This window comes from Calliopsis andreniformis, chromosome 10, assembly GCF_051401765.1.
Source record: "Calliopsis andreniformis isolate RMS-2024a chromosome 10, iyCalAndr_principal, whole genome shotgun sequence".
NCBI classification, from domain to species: domain Eukaryota; kingdom Metazoa; phylum Arthropoda; class Insecta; order Hymenoptera; family Andrenidae; genus Calliopsis; species Calliopsis andreniformis.
In genome coordinates, this window is record NC_135071.1 from 13,107,676 (window position 1) to 13,131,902 (window position 24,227).

At 38.7% G+C, this 24,227-nt stretch overlaps 1 protein-coding gene across 3 annotated transcripts in view; it reads right to left on the reverse strand.

Annotated features, from left to right (window-relative positions):
• Positions 1–217: 217 nt before the first annotated feature.
• Axn (protein axin) overlaps positions 218–24,227 on the reverse strand; it is a 32,454-nt gene continuing 8,444 nt past the window's right edge. The window contains exons 2-9 of one of the 3 annotated variants that reach the window (XM_076387516.1): positions 5,067–5,222; positions 4,034–4,838; positions 3,418–3,582; positions 2,715–2,980; positions 2,301–2,636; positions 1,925–2,235; positions 1,554–1,852; positions 218–1,485 (exon numbers count right to left, since the gene is read on the reverse strand). In XM_076387516.1, the coding sequence (XP_076243631.1) occupies positions 1,359–1,485; positions 1,554–1,852; positions 1,925–2,235; positions 2,301–2,636; positions 2,715–2,980; positions 3,418–3,582; positions 4,034–4,838; positions 5,067–5,154 (2,397 nt within the window). In that variant the 5' untranslated portion in view covers positions 5,155–5,222 and the 3' untranslated portion in view covers positions 218–1,358. Of the gene's footprint in view, positions 1,486–1,553; positions 1,853–1,924; positions 2,236–2,300; positions 2,981–3,417; positions 3,583–4,033; positions 4,839–5,066; positions 5,223–24,227 lie in introns of all 3 variants that reach the window. The other 2 variants (XM_076387515.1, XM_076387517.1) reach the window with 2 other exon arrangements.

A 24,227-nucleotide genomic window follows, 5' to 3' on the forward strand; every position in this document is an offset into this window, starting at 1 on the left:
TCAAATTTATCCTCTCGATATTAGACCCGCTGGTCTCCAATTTATAAGTATCTCTTAACCATTTTTTTCTTTTTTTCCTTAGGCTTATTTCGATCTTACTGCACTAAAAAGGCACAATTTTTCGCACCTGATAAAACATCGTTACGGTCTAGACACTAATGATTCCTTCTTTTCCATTGAAAAACTTTTTCTTCCCCCACCCCTCCCACCCCTCCCTCTCCCGATACCAATTGCATGTTGAGTGTACTATTTTTCCAGTATGTGTGTTACAACGTTATGCACAGGAGCTTATTTTACAATGTTAAATGGGTGATAACGGTGGTACGACAAAACATGATTCGTATTCGTAATATATATTTTTTTTCGTTTCACGGTATTTCGAATCCGCGATATATTACGTATATTAAACAGAACGTGTGTATTCATAATGCACGTAATATATCCTCTTAAAAACTAATTTGTAATAATGTCCTTTCCTATGTAAATCTAGGGCCTATACAGACCTTACTAAGGCGATGAACTACGCGGGCCTTTGTACAGTCGTTTGGAAAACTATGGGAAGTCTTTAAGAGGAAGAAATTATTCAATTAATGTACAGCGTTTTTCTGATGTTACTGCATCTTGTCCAAATTGATCGGTGATAACCAAATTGCGATCGCGTTGGTATTCCGTTTCTGCGAAATCTATCTCTGTTTATTGAAATGAATGCTGGCCTTCGTGAATTCGGCGAAGTGCATAACGTTATTGCAATTTGTCTAATTTTAGTGGACAAAAAGTGGCCAAATTGCAATCACGTTCGGTTCTTTTGACTTTTTAGCAAAACCTTTGCTATAAAAAGGAACGCTCTTTATTAAAAAAAAATTATATATGAAATTATTTACAATGTAGCGACACGAGATGCGTATTTTTTCATTACCAAATTCATAATGAAAATTCATGAACAAACAAGTGTAAATTATCAATGTGGTTAGGAAGAACCGTTTTCTTAAAATGAAAGAAAAGCATCGAACGAAATGTAAATTCGTTGTAAAAAAGTACCATGAATGAAAGATGAATGTTCAAAAACATCTGCATTTACCGTGAGCATAATTTTGTTTCCCTTATTCTTCCTTTATTTAATAAACGTAACGGTTTTGCTTATTTAACAGATTTCTCTTTTTTCTGTTTCATTGATTAAAAGCACTTGCTCGGTTAACTTAAGCGGAAGAAACCGCTTTAGCAACTCTTCGATAAACTAACACCGAGTATCGCCTTATTAGTTTTCCTATAGAATGCTGGTCCTCTTAAATAAAATTAGTTGCGGCACTTATTCAAAGTTAGCACGTTCTTTTTATTGAGAATATTCTTGTTTCAGTCTATCACTCGAGCGCTTTCACTTGCGCCATTACTTTACCCTCCCACAACGGTAAGACTTCAGAATCATCAGTTATTTCTTCTTGAATAACTTTTGTGTCCAAGTCCTCGCACTCGGTTTTAAAGAAATATCTAGAAATAAATTGTATGTAGAATCACAGTGATCAGGAACAACTTTAAATAATGCTGTTTCTACCTACCGATAGCTGCCTTTTTTAGGAAGATATTCTTTAAATTGCTTTAGAGTGACGTTATGACCAGGAATTTTAGTCCTATAAGGAAACTGTTCGTCACAGAAACTGAACACAACGGTGGTAAAATCTCCTATATCCTGTCTTGTCTTCTTTAACGTTGATTGGTTCGATTGGGCATAAGATTGACTTTGCAAGGTAGGCTCGTATGCTGATTGCTTAGAAATATTAGAATGACGTTGTTTGCAACTGGAACGTGCTCTGTCTTCCTCGATCAACCTCCTCCTAGCTTCTTCTAACTGGGTTGCCTGTTAAAATAGCATAACGTTATTCGGTAATTAAACAATTTGATGAAACACGTATTATTGAATAATATTTACTGTATGAGGTTGCGGTAAAGGCGGCATCCCCGGATCAGCAACGAAAGGTTGAGCAGGAACACCCCACGTTTCCCTGTTTGTTCTCTCTAAAGAACCACTGCGAGATCCGTATTTCTTCCCATGACGACTGTGTTTAATGTCTGATTTCTTATCACTCTCTTTGAGCCACGACAACAGACGATTATCTTTGCTAATGGTCGACGGTGGTGCGTCACTAACAACACTTACACCACTGTCAGTTAATTCTGTCATAGACTTCTTCGTGGCTGATCTCCTAGTCATGTCCGACCTTCGGAATCTTTGATCATGACCTAGAAAAATGTTTCGTGTAATAACTGATGAATACAGGAATACATAACAAATAAATAATACGTACCTTGAAGATACAGATCTTGTTTATGGAGGGAATCGGCATAATCAGATGGCACGGATTTAGATTTCGGCAAGTGAGATCCTAATGAACTCATGGAGCCAGCTCCGACAAGATCGCTGCCTTCTTGAAAATCGTGAATATTACCGCTATCTGCTGAAAACGTAGAGAATACGTCCTTCTCTTTTCTTTGTTTGTACGGTCGTGGATAATTGTGCGTAGAGCGTCTTCTTTCAGGCGAATGCAGTCTTGGAGATGAAAGTCCAGGAGATCGAGAAGGCGTCAAATCGGACCAAACGCGTGACACGTGTTGGTCCAGAATTGCTTGATCGTTATCTTCTTCTATCAATAGTTTTTCTCTCAGTGCATCAGCCAAAGCTTTCGGAGCTCCACTTGGCATCTCCGAAGGTACATCCTTACCGATTAAGTCACTCTCTTGCAAATGCCTATCAAGTTTTTCCTGACATTCTCTTTCGCGCTTGACGTTCTCTAATTTCTCGATAAGCACTTGCGCGAATTCTTCTGGTTTTAAGGGATGCATAAGATCACGCGGAACCCGCTGTGTACGAGGGATAATAGTATGATGCGCCATTGGGTCACGATTTAAACTAGCTGAATCTTTTATTGCTCTACATTGTCTCATATACTGTTTTTTACTTCGTTGTTTACCCATTGACATTCCATCACTGTAAGAAATGCAAAAAATATGACCAAGTTATTAACAAATTTCTTAGATTAAATATATTATAGAATGAATAATATGAAACATTATCAATTAAAAGTATCATTCGAAACAATAACAATCAATACATATTCAAACATTAAATTGTCATATTCATTGATTCAACACTCAATTGTAAAATTATTTACATAGATGAAACAATTTTTATAATACTTAACATAGTAATTACTGCTGTATTAGTAAGTTATAACTTTAATTTTAAACTAAAAAATAAAATAACTACAAAATAAAATTATAGAAAAATATATATATACAATAATGTACACAATAAAGCTACAAAACTATCTAAAATACATGAAAAATATTATTTATAGCTGTGTTTTTTTAATAGTAAATAAAGATTTACTGTTTATACATGAAATAAAATAAAAAAAAACTTACACTGATGAATCGGTGAGAGACATATTGTCAGATTCTGTTCGTGCATCACTGCTCAAGCTTTGAAGTTCTGAATCCTGTCTGGATACTGGGTTGTATGAGGAATATTGTGCGTGCAGTCTGGGTACGAGTATATGATATGGACTAGCTCCATGTTGCAAGTAAACGCTACGAGCATCACGCAAAAAATCAAACCAAAGAAACAAACACAAAATTGGAAAATATTTTGATGGAGATATTATAAACTTAAAACACGGGAGTACATTAAGACATTCATAAGAAGAGTAAGAAGAAAAAACTTGAGGGAGGAGAAAACTGGGAAGGAATCCGCACAAACGAGAAACTAGTTTTCGCAATATTTTGCGACATTTTTCGGTTTTTCCCCTTACTCTTCATATGGTATACTATATTCGATCATAATATCTTTGGTTATGTAGTCAATTTTAGAAATGCTGTACATGTATATCAAATATTGTACACTACAAAACATTACAAAAAATTCACACAACAAGCTCAAAAATACCAGCTAGATAAAGCGTTTAATGCAAATTTAATTTTAAGCATTCTAAATAACGAACATTCTAAATAAAAGGCATAGGTTGTACAAAAAATATATTACCCAGCATACGCTTCTGGCTTTGGTCGAAGATCCATTGCTCTAGTTTGTTGAGTAGCCATAAGCATATCTTTGGTCAATCTCAGCTCACCCCTCAATTCCCCAGGCGTTTCACTAGCTGAATGTGAGCTATGAACGGAACTAACAAATTCACTGTCTTCATGGACAGTGGGCAATAAGCTTGGCCCACAAGAAACAGACATCTCACGACTGGATCCTGAACTTGGACATCCACCAGAGTCTGGGTTCTGGCAGGATTGAACGTACTGGAGATACATGTCAGAACGAAGAAAGTTTGGATATGTAGTCTCATTAATGAGACGTTCAACTTCCAACTGAACAGCATCAAACACTTTCTCGTCCGCTCGCCCTTCTTTAACCCGACGATTAGCCTCCTTCCGTACATCTTCTGGTATAGCTAACTGCGACTTGAGGAAGAACTTTCTATAGATAAGTTTAACCAATTGATGTATCCTTTCAGGATCATTTTGTTCCTTGAGACCCTCGCAGGCAAACCAGAAGTTAAGAGGATTCGCATGAGGTTTGCCTTCTTGATCCAGATATTTTCTGAACAATTCCAAGCCCACTGGATCCTGCAGCAAAGAATGCAGGTTCCTGGCCCACCGCAAACAAGCAGGCGGTGAATCACCTTCCATAGTTGTCGTACTACAGCAGCCTTCCGGTTCAAATCCCAAAGGTGCGGAAGCATCGCAACCTGAAGCAGTTGATGTTGCAAGAGAAGAGCGCCTAGGGGTCAGAGTTGGACTCTGTGGACGGAACCTGCTGATGTAGTTTCCTGTTTCCTCTCCTATAAATAATATATTATGTTGATTTACTACTGTACTAAACATAGTAGTTTCATATAAAGATAACCTTAATTTTAAATAGACTAAACTGTCAAAACAAAAAATATAAATTAATTGTAAAGTATTGTTTTTTATATTCACAAAATAAAGGTCAATAAAAAGTTGAGAATTAATGTTATATTCATCTATATTATTCATCTACATCTAAAAATTTTAAATAATTAAATTACCAGGCACTGGTGGCCGTGGAGAGTTTTCATTGAAGCAACGTGCTTCGCTCTGTCGAGATCCACTCATCCTATCTATTATGGCCTTCATGTATTATTTTACGTTCTATATTTAATTTAGGCCCACGGCGCCTCTTAGTGGACATGGTTAATCCAAACCTATAACAAATAAATTTTTCTTTATAAACATTTATCTATAAATTAATTATTATGGATAGAATTTCTTAATATATATGTATAATAAAGCTATATATTTTTAAATGAAGTTATGATTTTGAATATAATTTTATTATTATATGAATAAAGTAAAAAGTATGACTAAAAAGGTTTATGTAGAAAGCATATTTTATTTTAGAATGCATAATTTTCATAGGGGTTTCTTCAAATCCTACGTACTTCAATACGTCATGGCATACAATAGAAAAGGCATATTCTGAATCCTGAATACTCGAACAAAAGACCTAGCCGGGGATACTGGATCGATCGAGCCCTGTGGTGAGTCATGTACCAATTAAGCACCTAAGGATGGTTTTCCTATGTGGAAGAACTCTAAGGGCGGAGCCTGACAGAAAAACTGTAGGGTAGCTCCTGGCAGTCTGCGCATTGAAAGATGCCTCTCTATATGTCCCTATTGGTCCGCGCAGAGCATTTGTGTGGTATTGATCGACAAAAATTATAACGCAATCCATCGAACACTACAGACAACCCCAAATATGGCTTGGTTTTTAACATAAAACTCACTGGTAGATAGGATTTTATTTTGACAGGGTGGATAGATATTAATAGATCCATAGGGTAAGGTATCCTATACAAAGAAAGGGCTATTATATACCTAAGGCTCAACCTTTTGTTATGATGAGGTATAGAAATATGATTTCATAAGGATCCTGTTACGGCTATTCATGTACTATTTCCTTATTTATATACAATACCAATTACAATATTGTAAATCAATTACTTATTTTTATTAGTTGCATTAAAAATATATTCAACAATGACATAAACTACAGAATCATTATTCTGTATCACACTATACTGAATCATTATTCTTGTATATTACAATAAATGCTATTAGAAGTCATTCAATATATATAAATATAAATTTTACAGTAATTAAGAGGTCTAGTTCAGAGATATTAGATTCTTGAATAAGAGCAACAGATAATTCATCCTTGAACTATTCTTAAAATAAGCATTATTTTCAATAAAAAGACTAATGTATCTACATTCATTCACACTTTTATCAAGTATAATGTATAAAAAATATTCCTACAATAAAATGCTTTACATTATATAACAGACAAAATCATTAGAAATTAAATAGTAAAATCTGAATTGCAATGTATGCATAAATATACTACACGTGTATAAAAAGTGAAATATATAAAATCTCCACATAGCTACAGAAATCTGATCTCTACCTGTGCAAGAGGGAAAAATATGAAATGAAAAGCTGTCATAATGAATCATCTCACTTCACCGCACATTTACCTGCGCTAGGGGATGAAAAGATGTGTACATACCATTTTGCCAGCGGTTTTCTACAAGTGACCTTGAAATTTGTGCAGCCGTTTAGGATCTATTATACTCTTCACAATTTTATTGACCTCTACCACTACTGCCTTTTAACTTCTTTTGTTATAGAACAAAATGAACATACGATACCACTATGGACGCGTCTCTAGGCAAACTGAGCTAAGGCTGCGTCCTGACCAGGACCGACGCCACATTGGTACAGGAAGGGTGGAGTAGGGATACAATATCTGGTCTTGTCAGATTGTAAAGCGCACAATTCTGGCATACCCATCACAAACATAAATACAATAGCAGTAAAATGCAATATGAATACGTAGATAGGATATTTTCACTACTACGGCACGTTGGTAATACATCTCAATTTGTTTTTGTCTTTCAGGACATAGTGTTTTATAAGGATCACCTAGCACTTTGGTACTAATAAAATAGTTAACATCATAAAAATAACATTTAAATATTCCATTAAAAGAAAGAAAAGTAATATATTCATTTTTCAAGAATATTGCTTGTAAAAGGTAAAGTTAATGAATTAAAAAATAACTAATATGCATGATAGTACCATATACTAACAAATAAAATACCAAAATGTTTAAAATAAAATATCTAAACAGTTGTATGAGAGTTATAGTTATTTAAACAATTGAATATTTTTAATTATTCATACATAGCAATAAAAGGATTTAAAATTTGACTACAGTTAAAGAATGAATATAACTAAAAGCTAACATGTCACTTAACTTCATAAATAAAATACAAATCCTTGATACAAAATCTACAACCACTTTAAAAAATTAATAAGAAAATATTTAATTTGCTAACGTACATAAATTAATATAGTATCACTCGAGAAAATGAATGTACATAACTGCAACCACCTGTAACACCACAATACAAGTTCGCTAAAAAATCGTTACGAGTTTTATTTACAATTTTCGTTCCATCCCTGCTAATAGATGGCACCAGTTACAATTTAGATTATTATATAGGGTACCTCTAATAAAATGATGTAAAATCGTTATTCTGAGAAAAATAAAAATTCTTTTATGCAACTTTACTACTAATTTGCCTAAAAAAGAAAAATAAGAATAACGACTTTTAGACTCCTCCTCCTTAAAAGAAATAAATTCAAATAAACTCAATAAAAAAATACCTGCAAATCCAATAATACTTATTTGAAACAATTTTCCCCATTTTTTCAAAGACACCGTAATCATTTACGACAAACATATTTCTTAATATGTTCAAAAAAGAATTCTTCTGCAATAAGATACGTAATAGAGTTTAAATTAACGTCAGAAATGCTTTCAGAAAGATATTGATCTAAAGCAAATATGTACCCCATTGTATGTACAGTTACCGACAGTCAACAGACTCGTACCGGTCCAGCAATTTTTGGTTTACGATTCTTGGCGCTGTACTCGAACCAAGAATCTACCCAATTGCGAATTCAATTCCTCTTTATCATGATACGTGTTTGTAATATAAATTTAACAATTTCAACAAAAATTTTTAATCTCCGGAGAGATGTCGACAATTCAAAGAAAAGAATAATAAATGCATGATGCTTGAAAATATTCAAGAAATTAATACGCTCGGTACAGTAACAAAGCTTCCAAAAAGATTCGATATTAAATAAGATTTGTTACTGATGTGCTGGAATCAGACAAAAGTGTCCGTCCTTTTAAACAGGAGTGCTTCGTCATTAATCATAACGTGAATAGTCGAGACATAAGTGCAAGAGTAATTCTCCGTTCAGTCTAGCATACTTCATTAGAATCGTCAATTTTAATAATGACGAAAGTACGAGAATAATAATTTCGGCCGCGTACCTTGCACACTTCCCTAATATCTTCTTCATTTTCTACTTGCTTAATGATGTCGATCGTTATTCGAACCACGGTACCGTGAGATATATAATTATGTATGTCGAAAAGAAATACGTCACATGAAGAATTATTAGGGCTGTTGTCTATAATATCGGAGATTTTTATGCGGGGTGGAAAGCTTCGTTTCATTTGAATTTCAATTTCGAATAGAGGCTTAAGTTCTTTTACGTGAACACGACTGATATATTTCACGCCTGTCTTCTTCAAATTTTTTCAATAGCGGTGAAGCACTCAGGACCATTGTCTCGCCTGTTCGAACGGGCTTGAAGACTTTAGCTCTTGAAATATTTCAAGTAGACAGTGGGAACTCCTCTTTAATTATTATATTTCGAAGATTCAAATTCTACCAGTACTTAATTATGAATTATATCAATGAAAATACTTTTACAAAATTATGGAATTAGGTGTTTTTTAAATAAAATATTGAAATTTATTGAGATATGTGTGGTTGTAAGGCAAATCAGTACAAATGACAGATTTTTATTACCGAGAAACAGAGGATCGAAGTTTTAAAATTTCTGTTTTAAAATTCTGTATTATGTACTTTTATTTTATACTTATGTCTTCTGTTAAAAATATAAATTCTATCTTGCAAATTTCAGTTAAGATGTAAACTCAAATTTTGTGAAAATACGATTTACGTTGTCTTGCATTATAACCATAGAAATATTCAAGTGATGCGAGGGTGAAAGTTATAGGTTAAATCCCGAATTGTAGAAAGCCATCTGGATGCGATCAGTATGAAATTCATCTCGAAGCTACGTATTCTCCTTTCGCTTGGTCGGTAAATGCTTGGATTGGCATTATCCCGCATACCACAAGCTGTTTGATATCGACGAATAAAATACTAAGAAGTCACACGGGAGAATATTCCAAGATATTGAAATTTTTTCGAGCGTGCAAAAATGTATCAACCGTCCGGAATTTAAATCCCTTTTCTATTCGCATCATTTTTACTCGATGAAAAATATTTCTCTGGGTTTTCTTGCAAATCCCCAGATATTAAAACGCACAATACCGTGATTTTCGCGATGGTATTCCGATGATCCTATTCCACATGCTTCAAAAACTTTCTCTTTTATTGCATTTCAATGCGAACTGTGATATTCATTTTAAATATTTTTGAATATACACTTAATTCAATTTCAAGAAATGCTTTCCTTGTATGGTTTATTTTAATTTAACACGGATCTCTAACAAAAATTTTCATTAAACTTCCACTCTTAAAAAAAGCTCTTATTTAAAAAATAATTTTTAGATTTTACACTTATACCAAAGATACTGCTTTTATAATCATCTTCTTTTAAATAGGTTTATCTAAGAAAATGCATTATAACAGATACATACACTTCTTGCGTGCTAAAAATTTAAAAAAATTGTAAGTAAAGCTTTTAAAAGAATTCCTTTGAAAATAATGTATTGTTTATACACTGAGTTCTCACTTCTGGAACCACTTCCAGTTTTTTATATGCACTGCAGTTTTTACACTTTTTTTTCAAGGAGCTAATTACTGTGTAAAAACGGAATCGAGTATGTTTTTAACAAAAATAAAAAGTAAAATGTTTCTTAAAATGCTTAATTCTTTCAGTGCCCTTATAATCTTGAGAAATGACTTCATCAGTCGGTAAGATATCCGATACGTTTCTCATGCAAACACTGACTCTGTTATCACTAGGAAAAAGAATATAAAAAAAGTAGTTTTTACAGTTACTGTAGTTGAAAATATTATTGAATTTCTTTTCCAAAAAACTTTCATATCGATTTTTAATTTGCACATCGAATCATTACGATACTAGAATGTGACAATTTTGATAAAATTTCCGTATTATCATTAATTATCGATTTTTGAAACTATCAATTATATTTTTTTAGCTATCAGTGATCATAATTAAACAGGTTCGCATCGAATCCGAGTATACCGCATTGCACAGTCTTTTACGCGGTTTACCACGGCGCGTATGCGCGTCAAACTTTCATATATACCGGGTGTACAAAGTTTGCATCGCTGAGAAACAAAATACTAGCTTACTTCTGTGACATCCTATTACTCCCCAAATATATTACTTAAAATATAATAACAACAGATACATCACAATTTAATGATGTTAAAACCAACTAAATTTCAGAGCCGAATCGTAGGAGGTACAAACACGAGGGCGGCAGAAGGTCAAAGAAGGGAAAGAACGGTTTCCATTGGGCGAATTCTTCCGAACATATTAACATTTCCAGATGCTAGCGATACTTTTCTTGCCGAGAAAAAGTGATCGAAGAAATGGCAAGTATTTTGGAGTCACAGGTTAGATGGCGAGGCGAGGGAAGGGCCCCAGCTCTCAAAGAGCGTGCTTCGCCGAGCGAGGCGTTCCGAAAACCTGTAATTACGGACCCGACGTACATCAAGCGATGCCGCCAACCGCCAGCCACCAGCCGGCGAGGTCTGTGTCTTCCGTCTCCCTTTTTGCCTTTTTCTCTCCTTCATCGCCTTCCTCGTCTTCCTTCTGCCTTTTACCTGTACCGTCCCGTTCGTGGCTTTCTTTCCACCGTCTCTGTTTCCGTCCCTCCTTCTCGCTCGTGCGCGCCCGCGCGTTCGCACACGTTCGCTCGTTCGCTCTTCCTTCGTTTTCTTTTCCCTTTTGTCTCTCTTTCGTTCTTTCTGTCCACTTTGAGCGGCCTCCCTCTTCGACTCCAACAGCGGTCCACCTTATTTGACCCTTCCCCCCTCCCCGACGTCGCCCTCCGTCTCTCCTTGATCCGCGTCCAAAGGGCTCTCCGATTCCTCTTTTATTTTACCCTCTTACTTTACTTACTTACTCACTCTCAGTTTCTTTCTACTTCTTCTCCATTTCTTCCTCCACTTCTTCCTTTTAACCTTCTCCCCTCGCTCCCCCTTTCTATGTCTCCAGCTCTTCTTCCTCTTTTTCACAACTTAGATTACCGTGTCGTGTCGGCAATCCCAGCTTGCCACTCGGAACTGTCCGAGAAACAGTCCTGGAGGGGGGAGGAAGAGTGACATCCCTCGGTCTTCCCTTTATTTCTTTGCTTCAGTCCTCTGTTTAACGTTTCGACGTCTTTCTTTTCTCAACTGTTTGAACTTGGAAGATTTTCTCTGTGTTCCTAATTGTACTCTGCACTATCTTTCGTGGAATCTGTTGCTGCTCCGTCGGTAATGTCGCGTCATGCGCAAGTGGCAAGCGCCCCTGCGTATCGAGTGTACTCTCTATTGAAGATGGGAAAGCTCGCCAATGGCTCCTGGTTTTCGATGGCGTGCGGTTGGAGATGTCGCGCGTTTGATAAGGTACCGGTAAATTGAAGCCATTCGCGAGATCAGCAGCTCAAAGAAATCTCAGTACGGCACTGGGCAATCCGAAGCTCCTCAAACGAGAAAAGCACACATGGCGCTCATTCAGCTAACCCTTTCAACTCGTCCTCTCTCTTTCTTCTTCTCTTTCCCTCTTCCGTCGCGGTACCTGTAAGTTTTCTACCGACCCACCCGACGATCCTTCTCATGCGTCACCTTCTTCCTTCCCTTGCCTTCAGGTCGCACTGTTTCAACCTCGGTGAAATCTTTTACGCGGCCAACCGAGGAACTGTCTCAGACGACTCCTATGCTTTTCTTACGGCCACCATTTAAATTTCCACATGGATTTACAGAGCATAATTCGAATTTTTTATCTTCCTCGACTCTCCATTCGTTCCTACACCGCTGACTCCCACCTTTCCGCGCGGCAGACAGTTACGAAACTTTCGTTAGTGCGACCGCAGAGATCTCTGATCCTTCATTTGGGGGAAATTTTAGGAAAGTTCTAAGGCTAAGCTCGAAGTAACAGATTGCATCGGAAATGGACGCTGGAACGGTTTGGATTATTTCTCTGTTTCTTGACCTTCAAACTCGACGTTGCGTGAATCGAACATGCAATTATGTTTTATAATTTTGCCATGATTGTTTGAAAATAACTAGAGCAGTTAATGCGATAGTTTTAGCGGCACTATTGTCATTTAAACATACGTACATGAATAAATTAGAAGAAAATGAACTTAGACTTAGTTCTAATTTTATGCATAATAAAATACAAATGTATACACTGAAGATAATAACGAAACGTGTTCTGCTATTTATCTTCTTAATAATCGTTAGCAAAATATTTGTTACAGACAACAAGTGGAAGTGGGTGTACGTTAAACGGAATGTTACCACTTATATCGACCCTCGCCCCGATTCGTTAACTTTTTGCTCCGCAAGTTAAGGGAAACCAGAAATTAATTTGGGAGGTCGTCATTACGACTAAATAAAACTTTCTTTAGGGGCACCAGCATACACGCGGAATCTATATTTCCACGATCTCCAATGCTTATATATAAAAATCCTTATGTCTCATGTACAAATATTTTTTTTGTGCTAAAAACGCTAAAAAAAAAGAAAAAAATGAAAACCATTTCGTACTTAATTAGGCAACGACTATTTTACACTTTCACACAAATGTACTGCTAGTAACATAACCTATAATTGGTTTTACGCATTTTTCCCCAGGCCTGCAATTAATCAAATTGGTGACGCATTTATGTTAGGCTACAACTTTTTGACCAATCGTAAAAATCGATATATAATAAACATATTCTTAAGCAAGTATTCCTATCTACTGATTCGACAAGTTCGTGACTGACAGATGAACGGGACCAAAAATATCGATACGTTACGGTTAGTCGGTAATCAACATCCGACAAGGAGCAGAGTTTCCTTATCAACCGGTATCGGTCAAGAGAGATTCTTGACAATGACACGAAGAGGGCATTGATCAACCCTTGCCCCGTCTGAGGGCACTTATGACCCTCGAAGTTAGGGTTAAGAAACGCCTGTATAGACCCCAGCCCGAAGCATTCAGAACAGCGAAGAGTGGACCGTGCAATCTTAATACCATGGAACGGGTATTCTCTTCCAGAGACACAAAGGAAACCTATACTGTATCGGCTCTCCATTGGATATGATTATCAATTTAATAATGCAGGGGAGAAAATGGAAGAAGGGGGCAATATTATCAGGTCAAAACGGAAATGATTCCGATCAGGCCCATAAACGCCGGCTTCTAAAGTCTTTTGAAGCACCGACAAGGATTTGTTGGTGAAAGACCGAGCGGAAACGGTCAAAGGCGTGTCACCGTTATCGCCAGATGACTTTATGTAGTGGTATTATGCCTCGCGAGCTGCGAATCTTTCAAAGAAACTTCTAAGGGACCGCTCTCGGCCGGCAGCTACACCGACCGTCGGTCGTCGACCGTCACGACCGCCCGCGACCGTCGACCGCCGGCCCTCGACCATCGAGGCTTACGAGAATGTTCACTGACGTATCAAGATTCCTCGTTGCCCCGCCTTTCTCCTCTTAATTTCGATTGACCTTCACTCGTTACCTCGGATCAGCATATGCTTCCAATTACCTAACGTCAGTCTCGTCTTAGTTCTACTCTTTAGAGAAACCACTAGCTTCCGAATCTAGGGAAATTGAGAAATTTGGTGGCGTAGTACCCCTGCTTGTGCTTGTTAGACTGTACCAATGAAAATGAAGATATTTTTTAAAAATTATTGTTGGGGTACAGGGTGATCGGTTTAACTGGAAACCCTCTAATGGATGTTGGCAGTACTTAGAAAGCTAACAGTATTTAGAATAAATGCTGCCAACACTCGGAGGGTTTCCAGATAAATTGATCATCTTGTATAGGTGGTCACTAAAGTATTTAGTTATGTTATTTGTTAAGGAAATATTGTGTATTAATGTGAACTTAATGGAGAAAATAAGTTGAAATCTAGTTTCAGTAAATATTAATGAAGCGCTGGTTTTGAGTGTATATAAATAATAAATAGATGAAGTTTCTTCTGCTATATCAAGAAACTGGATAGTTTTATCAAAATTGTATCACTTTTGAATTTTGGTGATCAAGTCGATTTGCAACTAGACAAATTTTCAATCCTGATACTTTGTGTGTATAGTATTTTTTTAGTGTAAGTAAAATTATGGTTGAATTAAGAGTAAAGCATTAAAAGTAAAGCTAGTGAAATTTGCTTAATTTTTTGAATTCATCAATTTAACACTTAACGTAGTATTTCGCAATACCAGTGCAAGAAGTAGAAAAACGTATATGCTATTTAACGTCCCTTTCATGGTTATTACCAACTTTCAAACTAAAACTAATACCTTGCTTCCGTAGCGATACATCGATACGTTCACTTCGCTGGACATTCTTCATATTTACGTTTCGTTTAACTGTGTATATTTTACATGCCTCCAAGGCGAAAATTTGTTTACGTTTTACTTGAGAAGTCCACAAACCACGCGCACACACTCGTTCCAGAAAATCGAATCGCCGCTGCACTTGTTGATTTGTAGTTCCATGAAAATCGTATCGAAAAAGTACGGTTTAGAATTCGAAAGTTCCTTTGTACGCGAACGACATCTAGCAGGACGGGGTGGAAAAATCACAATTGTGGTTCACACGCGGAAGAACTGCGTCAATCTCGCAGGAACTATAGTTTCCAGGTGATCGGCAGGAAGTCTCAGAGACGGAATTCGTCGAATAAAAATATCCAAGTTATCCTGAACACCGTATACTTCTGGCAGTTCGCCTCGGTCCGTTTTGGCGCTTCTTTTTGCTTTGTTTACAGTCGCGCATCTCACGAGATAAGCGAAGCGGAACGCGACACGTTTCTTCAAAATCATTTGCCATGCTTCCATGAGATGACAGTCGCATCGGCGCACTTTATTTTCACGAAATCCTTCGAGCGAGACGAAACTGGTATCCACTGGCGTTACGTCGAAGAAATTCCGAATTTCAAATGAGGTTATGGCTGGTCACCTTTAAATTCATAAATATTAAAAATAAAGTTCTATGAAACATTCAACGTTCCCGCGCTCGCTCGGCGAAACATCACAAAGTTCTCGCCGTGCAAAGGATTAGCAGGAACCGTGTTCGTGTTTGCGAAACATTTTTGCCCACGCTGGGAACGTTACGCGCCATTACTTTCGCAAAATCTCAGCTTCTCATTTCGGATTACGTTTACGAGCAGCGTTCGTGACAACGTCGCTCAAATTTCCCACCGATTTCCATATCGTTCGATGCACACATACGTCTTCTAGTAAAGAAGAATATATTTTGGAACCACTATCTGCGAGCGTACTTTGTCCACTTCCGTGAAAGATCGAAGAGATTGCACGTCCTCTCGTCACAGTCGCAAGCGCGCATTGGTTCAAAATATTTCGATGAAAAAGCGCACGTTGTTCCGAACGATCGGTCCCACTTGGTTGTGTCGATAATTATTCGAATACATCTATCCATTCACCGCTAAATTTCAGTCACAAACAAACGGCCGAGCGCGACGCAGCCGTGTCCACGATTCGATTAAAAGCGTTCGTCGGTATTTTCCCGATCACTGGACGTGGACTTTATTCGGTGGAATCTTTTTCGTTCGTACCGAATCGGTGAAACGAGCACAAAAACAGGGGCTGAAGGAACGGCTCGGTTGAAATGTGAATACGACAAAGGATGCCGAGGAAGACCTGTACCCCTTACAACGTACACGGTAAGACTGAAACTACACAGTGACCGTAGAGCCAAGGGAGAGCGAGCATTATCTCTCTCCCTCGCTTTCCTCCTCGCTCTTACACCGTCCTTCTTCCTCTTCTTTTCTTCTTGCTCTGCCACACCTCCCTTACGGCCACAACTGCCTCTCTCCCTCTCCCTCTTTCTCTCGCCAGGCCTTCCCTCCCTCTCTACCTCCCCCGACCATGGTGGACGGAGGACAAAAAAGTGGTAGGGTCCAGGTATAAGGGCAAATTCTGAGCTATACTATATAGCTATCCATGCTTTTAAAACTCTTGCGGAAGCGCGAGGATTTTCACGAATTCAAGCAAGTAGTTGGCCAAAGCGACGACAATGATGGTAATCCGAGGAGTTGCAGATACTTATCGGTGAAATTCGAATGAAACCGGAAGTGCTTCGTGAAAGTGATAGGGTGTTTGAGACTTTTATGTTGTTTATGCTTCTCCTGGAGGTGTTGAATCTTCGAGAGACTGTGGAGGATCTGAACTATGAATATGGAACTAAATTGCAATGCATGAAACATGTTTTATACATGGTGTAATTGTTTATGGAGCAATATTAATAACAGCGATAACATAAAGTAGAATATGAGATGCACTACCTGGGTCAGTTTTTCAAACAACCTGTTCTCACGACATTTATTTTACTGAAAAGATTAACGGTGTCATACTGAAAACCGAAATCGGTAATGCTGCGCCATCTAGCGTTGCAGAACGTTACTACTACCGATTGGTGCCCCATTTATACTTCTCTATGATTTTTATATTCAAAGTATTTAAATATAAATCGAACAATTTGTAAAATTTACTCAACTTAAGATTGGAAACTCTACAAGATCTGTTGGGCGTTTTAAGCAAAATTTATGTGATGAAAGAGTACGTATTTTCTCCTCAACGTTATCTTTACGCAAAAAGACTTTTAAACCTGAATTAAAGGGATTCAAATGTCTACTTAAAGACGTAAAAGCTCCTGACGTAAAAGTTTGAAGTAAAAGGAAAATCTCCGTCTATCGTCAACCCTTGTCCGATCCAGACGATTTCCTTAATTCCGTGTTCAATGAAACTCGATTGAAGTCGCTGCCAAACGACCATTTGCCTTCAGGTAAATTACAAGCCGCCGTACTGACTTATCCTATCCAGCCATTTTAACTGCAACCTTCCCGTGACGTCTGACACAAGACAATTAACAGAGCGACGATTTCCATGCTCCGGATAATAAAAATAAAATTCACATCGCGGGAATATTCAAAACTGCAAATTTAATTAACCTGCAATCCATAAACCGAGAATGTTAGTTACATCCACCTATCGTCGGTTCTCATTTTTCTAAATCCAAGGCAAACGCGAAGTTTCGGGCGGGCAAAGGGATCAGGAGTCGGGCGCGACTAAATTGATACGACGATAATGAAAAAGGAAGAAGCGAGGAGGTGGCCACGAGCGGAACAGGAAATTATAAAACGAAAAGAGACGGATAGCGGCGAGAAACGGTCTACCGAGCGGCTAGAGAAAGAGACAAGTTACGAAAAGACCATTTGTGAGCAAAAGTGAGAAACTATATAGCAAATGCATCGGTACCACTTGCGCGAGTCGGGAGCGAGAGAAAGATCGAGCATGGAGAAGGGTTAGAGAGAGAAAGAGAGATGGGAGGAGGAGAAGGAGAAGAGGAGGCGAGTCGTAGGTGAAGAGAGAAGGAGACACACGAGGGCCAGGCGGCCGAGGGGAGAAAGAGGGAGAATTACGATGAGAGGGTATAAGAGAAGGAGGATCTCCGTTTGATCTCGCCGCCGCACGCGATCCCACATACATGTACGCGTGTTTCTGGCCTCTCAATATGGATTCGCATGAATGCACTAACACATCGCGTCGGCTTAAAATCTCTCTCTCTCCCTCTCCCTCCCCCGTCTCTCTCACCTTGCTCGCTCAGTCCCGCTTCGATCGACAGTGCACACCGGGCACTCTGTTGCTCTTGGATGTGTATAATAAACACCGTGCGAGCCAACTCAGCCGAGTCGCCTATAATTTCTCGCGGAAAATTATATGTTAATGCGCCCTTAATGGCGTCGTTCGTTAACGGGATCGTTGTACAAGCCCGAGGGATAGAACCGTGTCCGGAGAGCGCGATTCGATTCGCTCGAGCATGCCGGCGAGTCGTCATTCAAAGCAACCTCGGTCATAGTTTCTCGTATTGCCCTTTCTTATCGAATGTACGCGTTCCATGCGTATTATGCTCGATGCCTTCCGGAAAAATCTTGCTGAATATCCTTAGGGCTGATATTATTACTTGACGCGGCCGCGCATGCGCGCCTCCGCCGAGTAATCAAACCGCGCTTCATAATGCGCGTAATTCAATGACTACGTATTTCTGGCCTGGACGGAAATGATTATGTTCTTTTCCTCTCTCTTTCTCTCCTTTTTTTTTTTATTAGAGTAAACGCGGTACGTACTCCTTTCCCTCGGCCTGGAGGAATTTTTATGGGTTGCATTTTGTTTGTCGTAAGTGAACTTCGCGGTGGAGGTTAGGATCGCGTTTTGCTTTTAGTTTCTGGATAAGGGTTGGGGAATGTTTTGTGAGGATACTTCTTGATACGCGTCAGAATTTTAGTTGATTTAGTTCTTAATTTGTGTTGGCCCTTGTGGCCAAGGAAATGTGGTGGAATCTGGGTGGTGGTAGGAAAGCACAAATGCAGTTTTAAGATTAAATTTAAACACAAATTCGAGTTCCTTAATATAAATTCAAGACTTAATGAGAATATCATTCATAGGTGATGTATAGAAACGAATAAATTAATAAATTGCAATTTTGCATATAAGTACTATGTACTATTAATTATTTTTTGTTATAGAATTCAATTAATAGGTTATATTGTATGATACTCCTCAAAATAATTAGATGTTATGATTAGAGAATTAATTTGATGTCAAATTATACAGAATGAATAAAACATTAAGCATAAAAAAGCATGATTATATGCGTGTTTAATACTGTAGAATTTTTTAAGAGGTTAAGTCACATGAAAAATTTCTAAAATACTGATTCTTTAGTTCAAATGCATAGTTTTCTAATTATTTTGAATAGTGTACTAATAAGTGTAAAACAGATTGAGGATTAAAGACTTCATAAGATGTTCTCTAGAAATTTTTATTTTCCCCTAGATCTGGCCTTTATGGCACGTTAACATTAGGTAATGTTTGGTCAGACAACCAAGTTGATCAATCTAAAATTCATCGAAATTGTCGTTTTAACTTGGTTGAAATCGGATTTGATCAATTTCAGCTTGAACAAGGATGTAATCGACCAAAAGTTGCCCAATGTAAACGTGGCATTAGGAGTCTCAACACAGAACTTTTGGAGCCACGTAAAAAGGAAAGAAAAGATGGAAACAAGAAATAGAAGAGAAGGCGAGAAGGTTCGTAGAAGCGATCAATCAGAAGAGAGTCACAAGTAAAAAAAGGTTGAGAAACCCTGTTCTAGACTGGAAAACGCAGCTACATACATGCATGCAACGACGAATAATCCGAATGCTCCGTTCAGGGGCGACCGCGTATGAAGACACGAGGTCGCAGGGGTCGATGGAGGCCGAAAAATCGATTACGTCGATTGGAAGCGGTCGGTTACGCGCAAAATGCCCGCCAGACGGGGGCCACCGTTCCCATCGTAAGAGGATAAAGACGATACGGGGCTGAGCTTCCTGTAGGTAATACTCATGACTGTTTGATCGGCCTCTTCGGACAGAGAGAATTTCCCGTGGGTCCACGGCAGCGGAACAAAGTCCTCAAAGAATGAAGATCGCCCGGCTAAAAACGTGGCAAGAGAAGTGGCGCCTTTGACCCTCATTGTCTGCGCTCTTTGCCCGTCGCATGCACGGCCTAATGGACTCTGTTTATCTTTTTCGCTTTCTTCTCTCCCCCATCGTCTCATTCGCGACAATACAGAGACATACACTCCTCCCCTCCTCCTGTCCCACTTCCCTCCCCCGCACCCTTTCTTCCGCGCGTAACTAGACTTAGCTGCACCCCGCGCCTTTTCCTCCGTGGTCACGCGATCTCACGTTCGATTCCGAGATCTCGATCGACGCGCGTGTGAACCACTCGAGAAACTGGCGAAATTTCGGGAATTTTGCATGTGAAATGTGCTTCGAATGTTTCGATTGCTCCAAGTGGATTGGATGCTGAATTAAATAGGTTCAAGCTGTCTACAAATAGTCTGACATTTTTGCTGGAAGCTTTTTTTTTTCTTGTTGGAATTGAAGCACTGTTTTTGGGAACTCTACGATTTTTGGTTTCAAGTGAAACTGAAAATGAAGAAAGGGTTTTCTTTGAAAGGGCTTTTGATGGATGTATCAAGAAGTGGTAGAGATAGTGGCATTAGTTTGTTAATTGAGGGAAGATGAGCTAACTCGTGTGAGAATTCTTCAACGTTGATCATGTTCAATTTGTAGAAATAGCATGAAATGACGGAGTACAGCGTTAAGTCAGATACAGTACATATTGTCCACAAAATAAATAAATTCGTATTTGATTATTTTTCAGTAAATATTGTACACTAAAGATATAGGAAGTGTTAGAAATATAAAAATAATGTAACTGAGTAGCACCCTGGAATTTTCTAATTCACGAACCATACTTATGCTAATCTCTCGGTTCATAATAAGATTTTAATAAAATCACTGCACAATCATTGCTTGATACAAGCTTAGAACTTGTTACCTTTGTTTGAAATTTTAATACACAAAAACGTACACAATATCTACAATTACATACACCTTGTAATATCTGGAGGGTGAAATAAATTTTTAATTACGCTCCATTTCTCTACTTGTGTTTATGAAAACAAGGTTATACAACGTAAGAAAAATATTCCCGATATTCCTAAATCAGAACACTTTCACATCGCTATTTAATAAAAAATGTGGCTAAAGCAAAGGGTTAAAACAATCCCCACAATCTAAGAAGTAATGATGAATCTATAGCGAAATAATACTATATTTTCCATCCAAGCTTAGCTAATAATTTTCAAACGCATGATCCTTTGTACCACCAAAATACTCACAAAGACACTACGATGGATCAATTGAATACAGATTTGCCAGTGGTGTGCAAATCGCGAAATCCGATCAACAGTATTATCTACTGTTCCATATACTTAATCTACCATCGCATAAACGGTCGCCTAATAACGCCATGTTGCGAAGAGGTCCTCCACAATCGACGCAGAAAAACGATCCCCATAGAACCCTTCAGATCCAAACTCGATCCCCCCAACCATGCCCCTTGTAGGGTCCAAGACCAACTGGCTCGTACGAAGCACTCAGCGAGTACAACAAACGGAACAACACTTTCCCCGAGTAGCACACGAGCCCTCTCAAGCTTTGATATCGACGCTCTGTTAGGCACCAGGGCGTGTGCACATGGTGCCCGATCGTGTCCCCAATTACACACGCGAAATCCAGCGTGTCCCTCCAACGCGGGGCACCGACGAATCCGTCGATTCGTCCCTGAAAAAATCGTCTGGCACGGTCGTCCCGCGTCTCATGTGTAATTCCATGTAGATATATTCCGTTTTAGAATACTCGAGGCGTGAGCACCTGGCGATGGAGCCCCGCGATACCATCGGGTAGCTCTCAGTCACACGAGAGATTGACATACAAATTGAAACAGGCGAAGCAACGACACCGAGAAACTGAACGATAAAAGGATCGCAACCGTAGGAACGCAAGAACAGAAGAATCGTGTGGGCGGGATAGAGGGGGGCTGTGAGGCGCGGAGGGAAGGGGGCAAACAGTGAGAACAGTGCCACAGACAATAGGGACAATTATTGCACGCAGACAAGGAGATGATGGATCAAACGCGGTACCATTTCGGCGCCCCTTTATCTTCTGTCACTTATCTTTTCTTTTCCAACCCACTCCTCTGTTCACCTTTCCCCCTCCTCTTCCCCTATCTCCCTTCCGCCTACCCCCTTGCACGATCCCGCACACACCCTACGGGAGAGTTTTCTTTTTCTCTTATCGCGATACTGTTCGCGTTTTATTTCGCCCTTTTAGCCCCAGTTTCGCTTTGATACGGACACGCGAAACACGATTCAACACGTGCGTCGCACGCTAAACTGCTCATCACGGCGAAATTACTGCGCAAACACGGTGCTTTCGGCGTGACGAACCTATCATTTAACGAAATAACGTATCTCTTTCGCGGGGATACCTGGAAGACACTTCTCGGCGAGGGGCTTAATGTATGCGCGAAGTAGATTCGGTTCTCGCGGGTACTGCGGCGTACACAGTTAGGGGCAGGCGAGTTCCGGCCTGAAGGGTAACACGAGGTGGAGAGAAGGTTCTCAGGTTTTGTTGGACGATAGGATTTTTGCTCGTCTTGATTCGGTAGAATATCTCTATACTCCGATATTCTTGAAGGATTGGTGATTCAGATCTTGTCCGTGAGCTGTAGAGAGATTCTGCTAATTTCTATCGACAATTTTGTGGTTGCAGAGCAAAACGACTCAAGCCACATGTGTTTGCCTTCGAGGTATTGGCGTTTAAAATTTGGAGACTTTTTATCTCCATACCTTTAAATACACATAGGTATTATGCTATGTGATATCCTTGCTTTTTAATTTTGAATCGATAGACAGACCTAGATAGTAAACAGGGTCACCAGCTATAATTACTTCCTCAATTTTATCTTCTGACATAGGCACGTAACTTCATTCTGTAGTATTGAAGATTTTAGCTTTCAAAAATTTGCTTCAAGAAGCACTTTAATTAATTAATCCTATAGTAATTTTTGAAAGAGCAGAGAAGTCTACAGATGATATCATTCCTCATATTTTTCATTTTGAATTTGGTTTAAATCTAGTTACACATGTGGGGTTGAATGAGCTTAAATCTGAATGGGAGACCCTTCTACTTTGGCTGCAGAAAGTGCTTCTATATAAAAGACTGCTATTACTCATTCGTCTGCGAGATAAAAGATAACGTCATTTGGATTTGTTATCAAATGATATTGTTCAGTTTTTCTATTTTAAACACCGGAACCACGTCCAGATTCTAACATGAGTTCTCTTATGTTGGCGATTCGAAATAAAAAATCAGTTTTCATTACAGCATTCACAGCATTTACGCTCTTCATTCTTTGTATTATTGTAATATTTAGAGGATGAAACTACTTGTCAGAATTCTCTACTTGAATTAAAATCAAATTTTGTGTAAATAACAGCTCTGTTTATTAAATAGTCCAAAAAATAATGTTAGATGTAAAGAATACAGAAATTTAAAAAAAATATAACGAAAATTCACCACAATTTTTTCACCCATATAATACACTCAGAAAACTTTCACCTTATTTACTACTTTATATACAGAAGATATTTTAAAGTCCTGATAACAATAAAAAACTCCACTTCCTCATAATACTATATAAAATATTAATATTTCACAAAAACAATAATTATTTATCAAAAAATGTTTATACTTAGCATGTGTGTAACTGGAACATTCTTGAATTCTATTTAAAACAAGATTACAATAAAAAGTAAGAATAACCTGTGACTCGCGACGCAAATAGTTAACCCTGAGGAATACAATACACGCTACCGCGATCATCCATACTCATCCAATACGTAAAAAGAATATCAAAGAAACCGACGAATGAAAGGTTCAATCCATGCATTCCTAAAAGAATCAATCATGACCTCTCACCTTCCCCACGAACCCTACACCAGAGATAACCAAAGACACTCGCTAATGTACAACCCACCCCAATGACGGGGCTCGCTCCTGTAAAGGGGCGATGTTACGGAAGAACAGAGTCATCGTTCGAGTCGATTGATGGTCGAGATCAAACAAAAGCCACTTCCCTAACATTACGAGGATTTAAAGAGTTATTCCAGGTCATAGGGTTAAGCGAGCCACCCTGTATAAAAGGGAGCAACGCGTGAGCCACCCTCTGTTGTCGTGGCGCGCACAGTTGTGGGAATCCCCTAGCGTGAACCGAAGATCGGAAGAGTGGGCGGCACCGTTCTGTGATCGTGCCGTTTGATACCACGTGGCTCCCGGTGTGGTTAAAGCACAGGGGAGCTTCGCGTTCTCTCATTTTGATATCAAAGAGTGCCACCTTCCCATCCCCCTTGGTTCCCCCATACCACGCCAACGGGATCCCCAAATC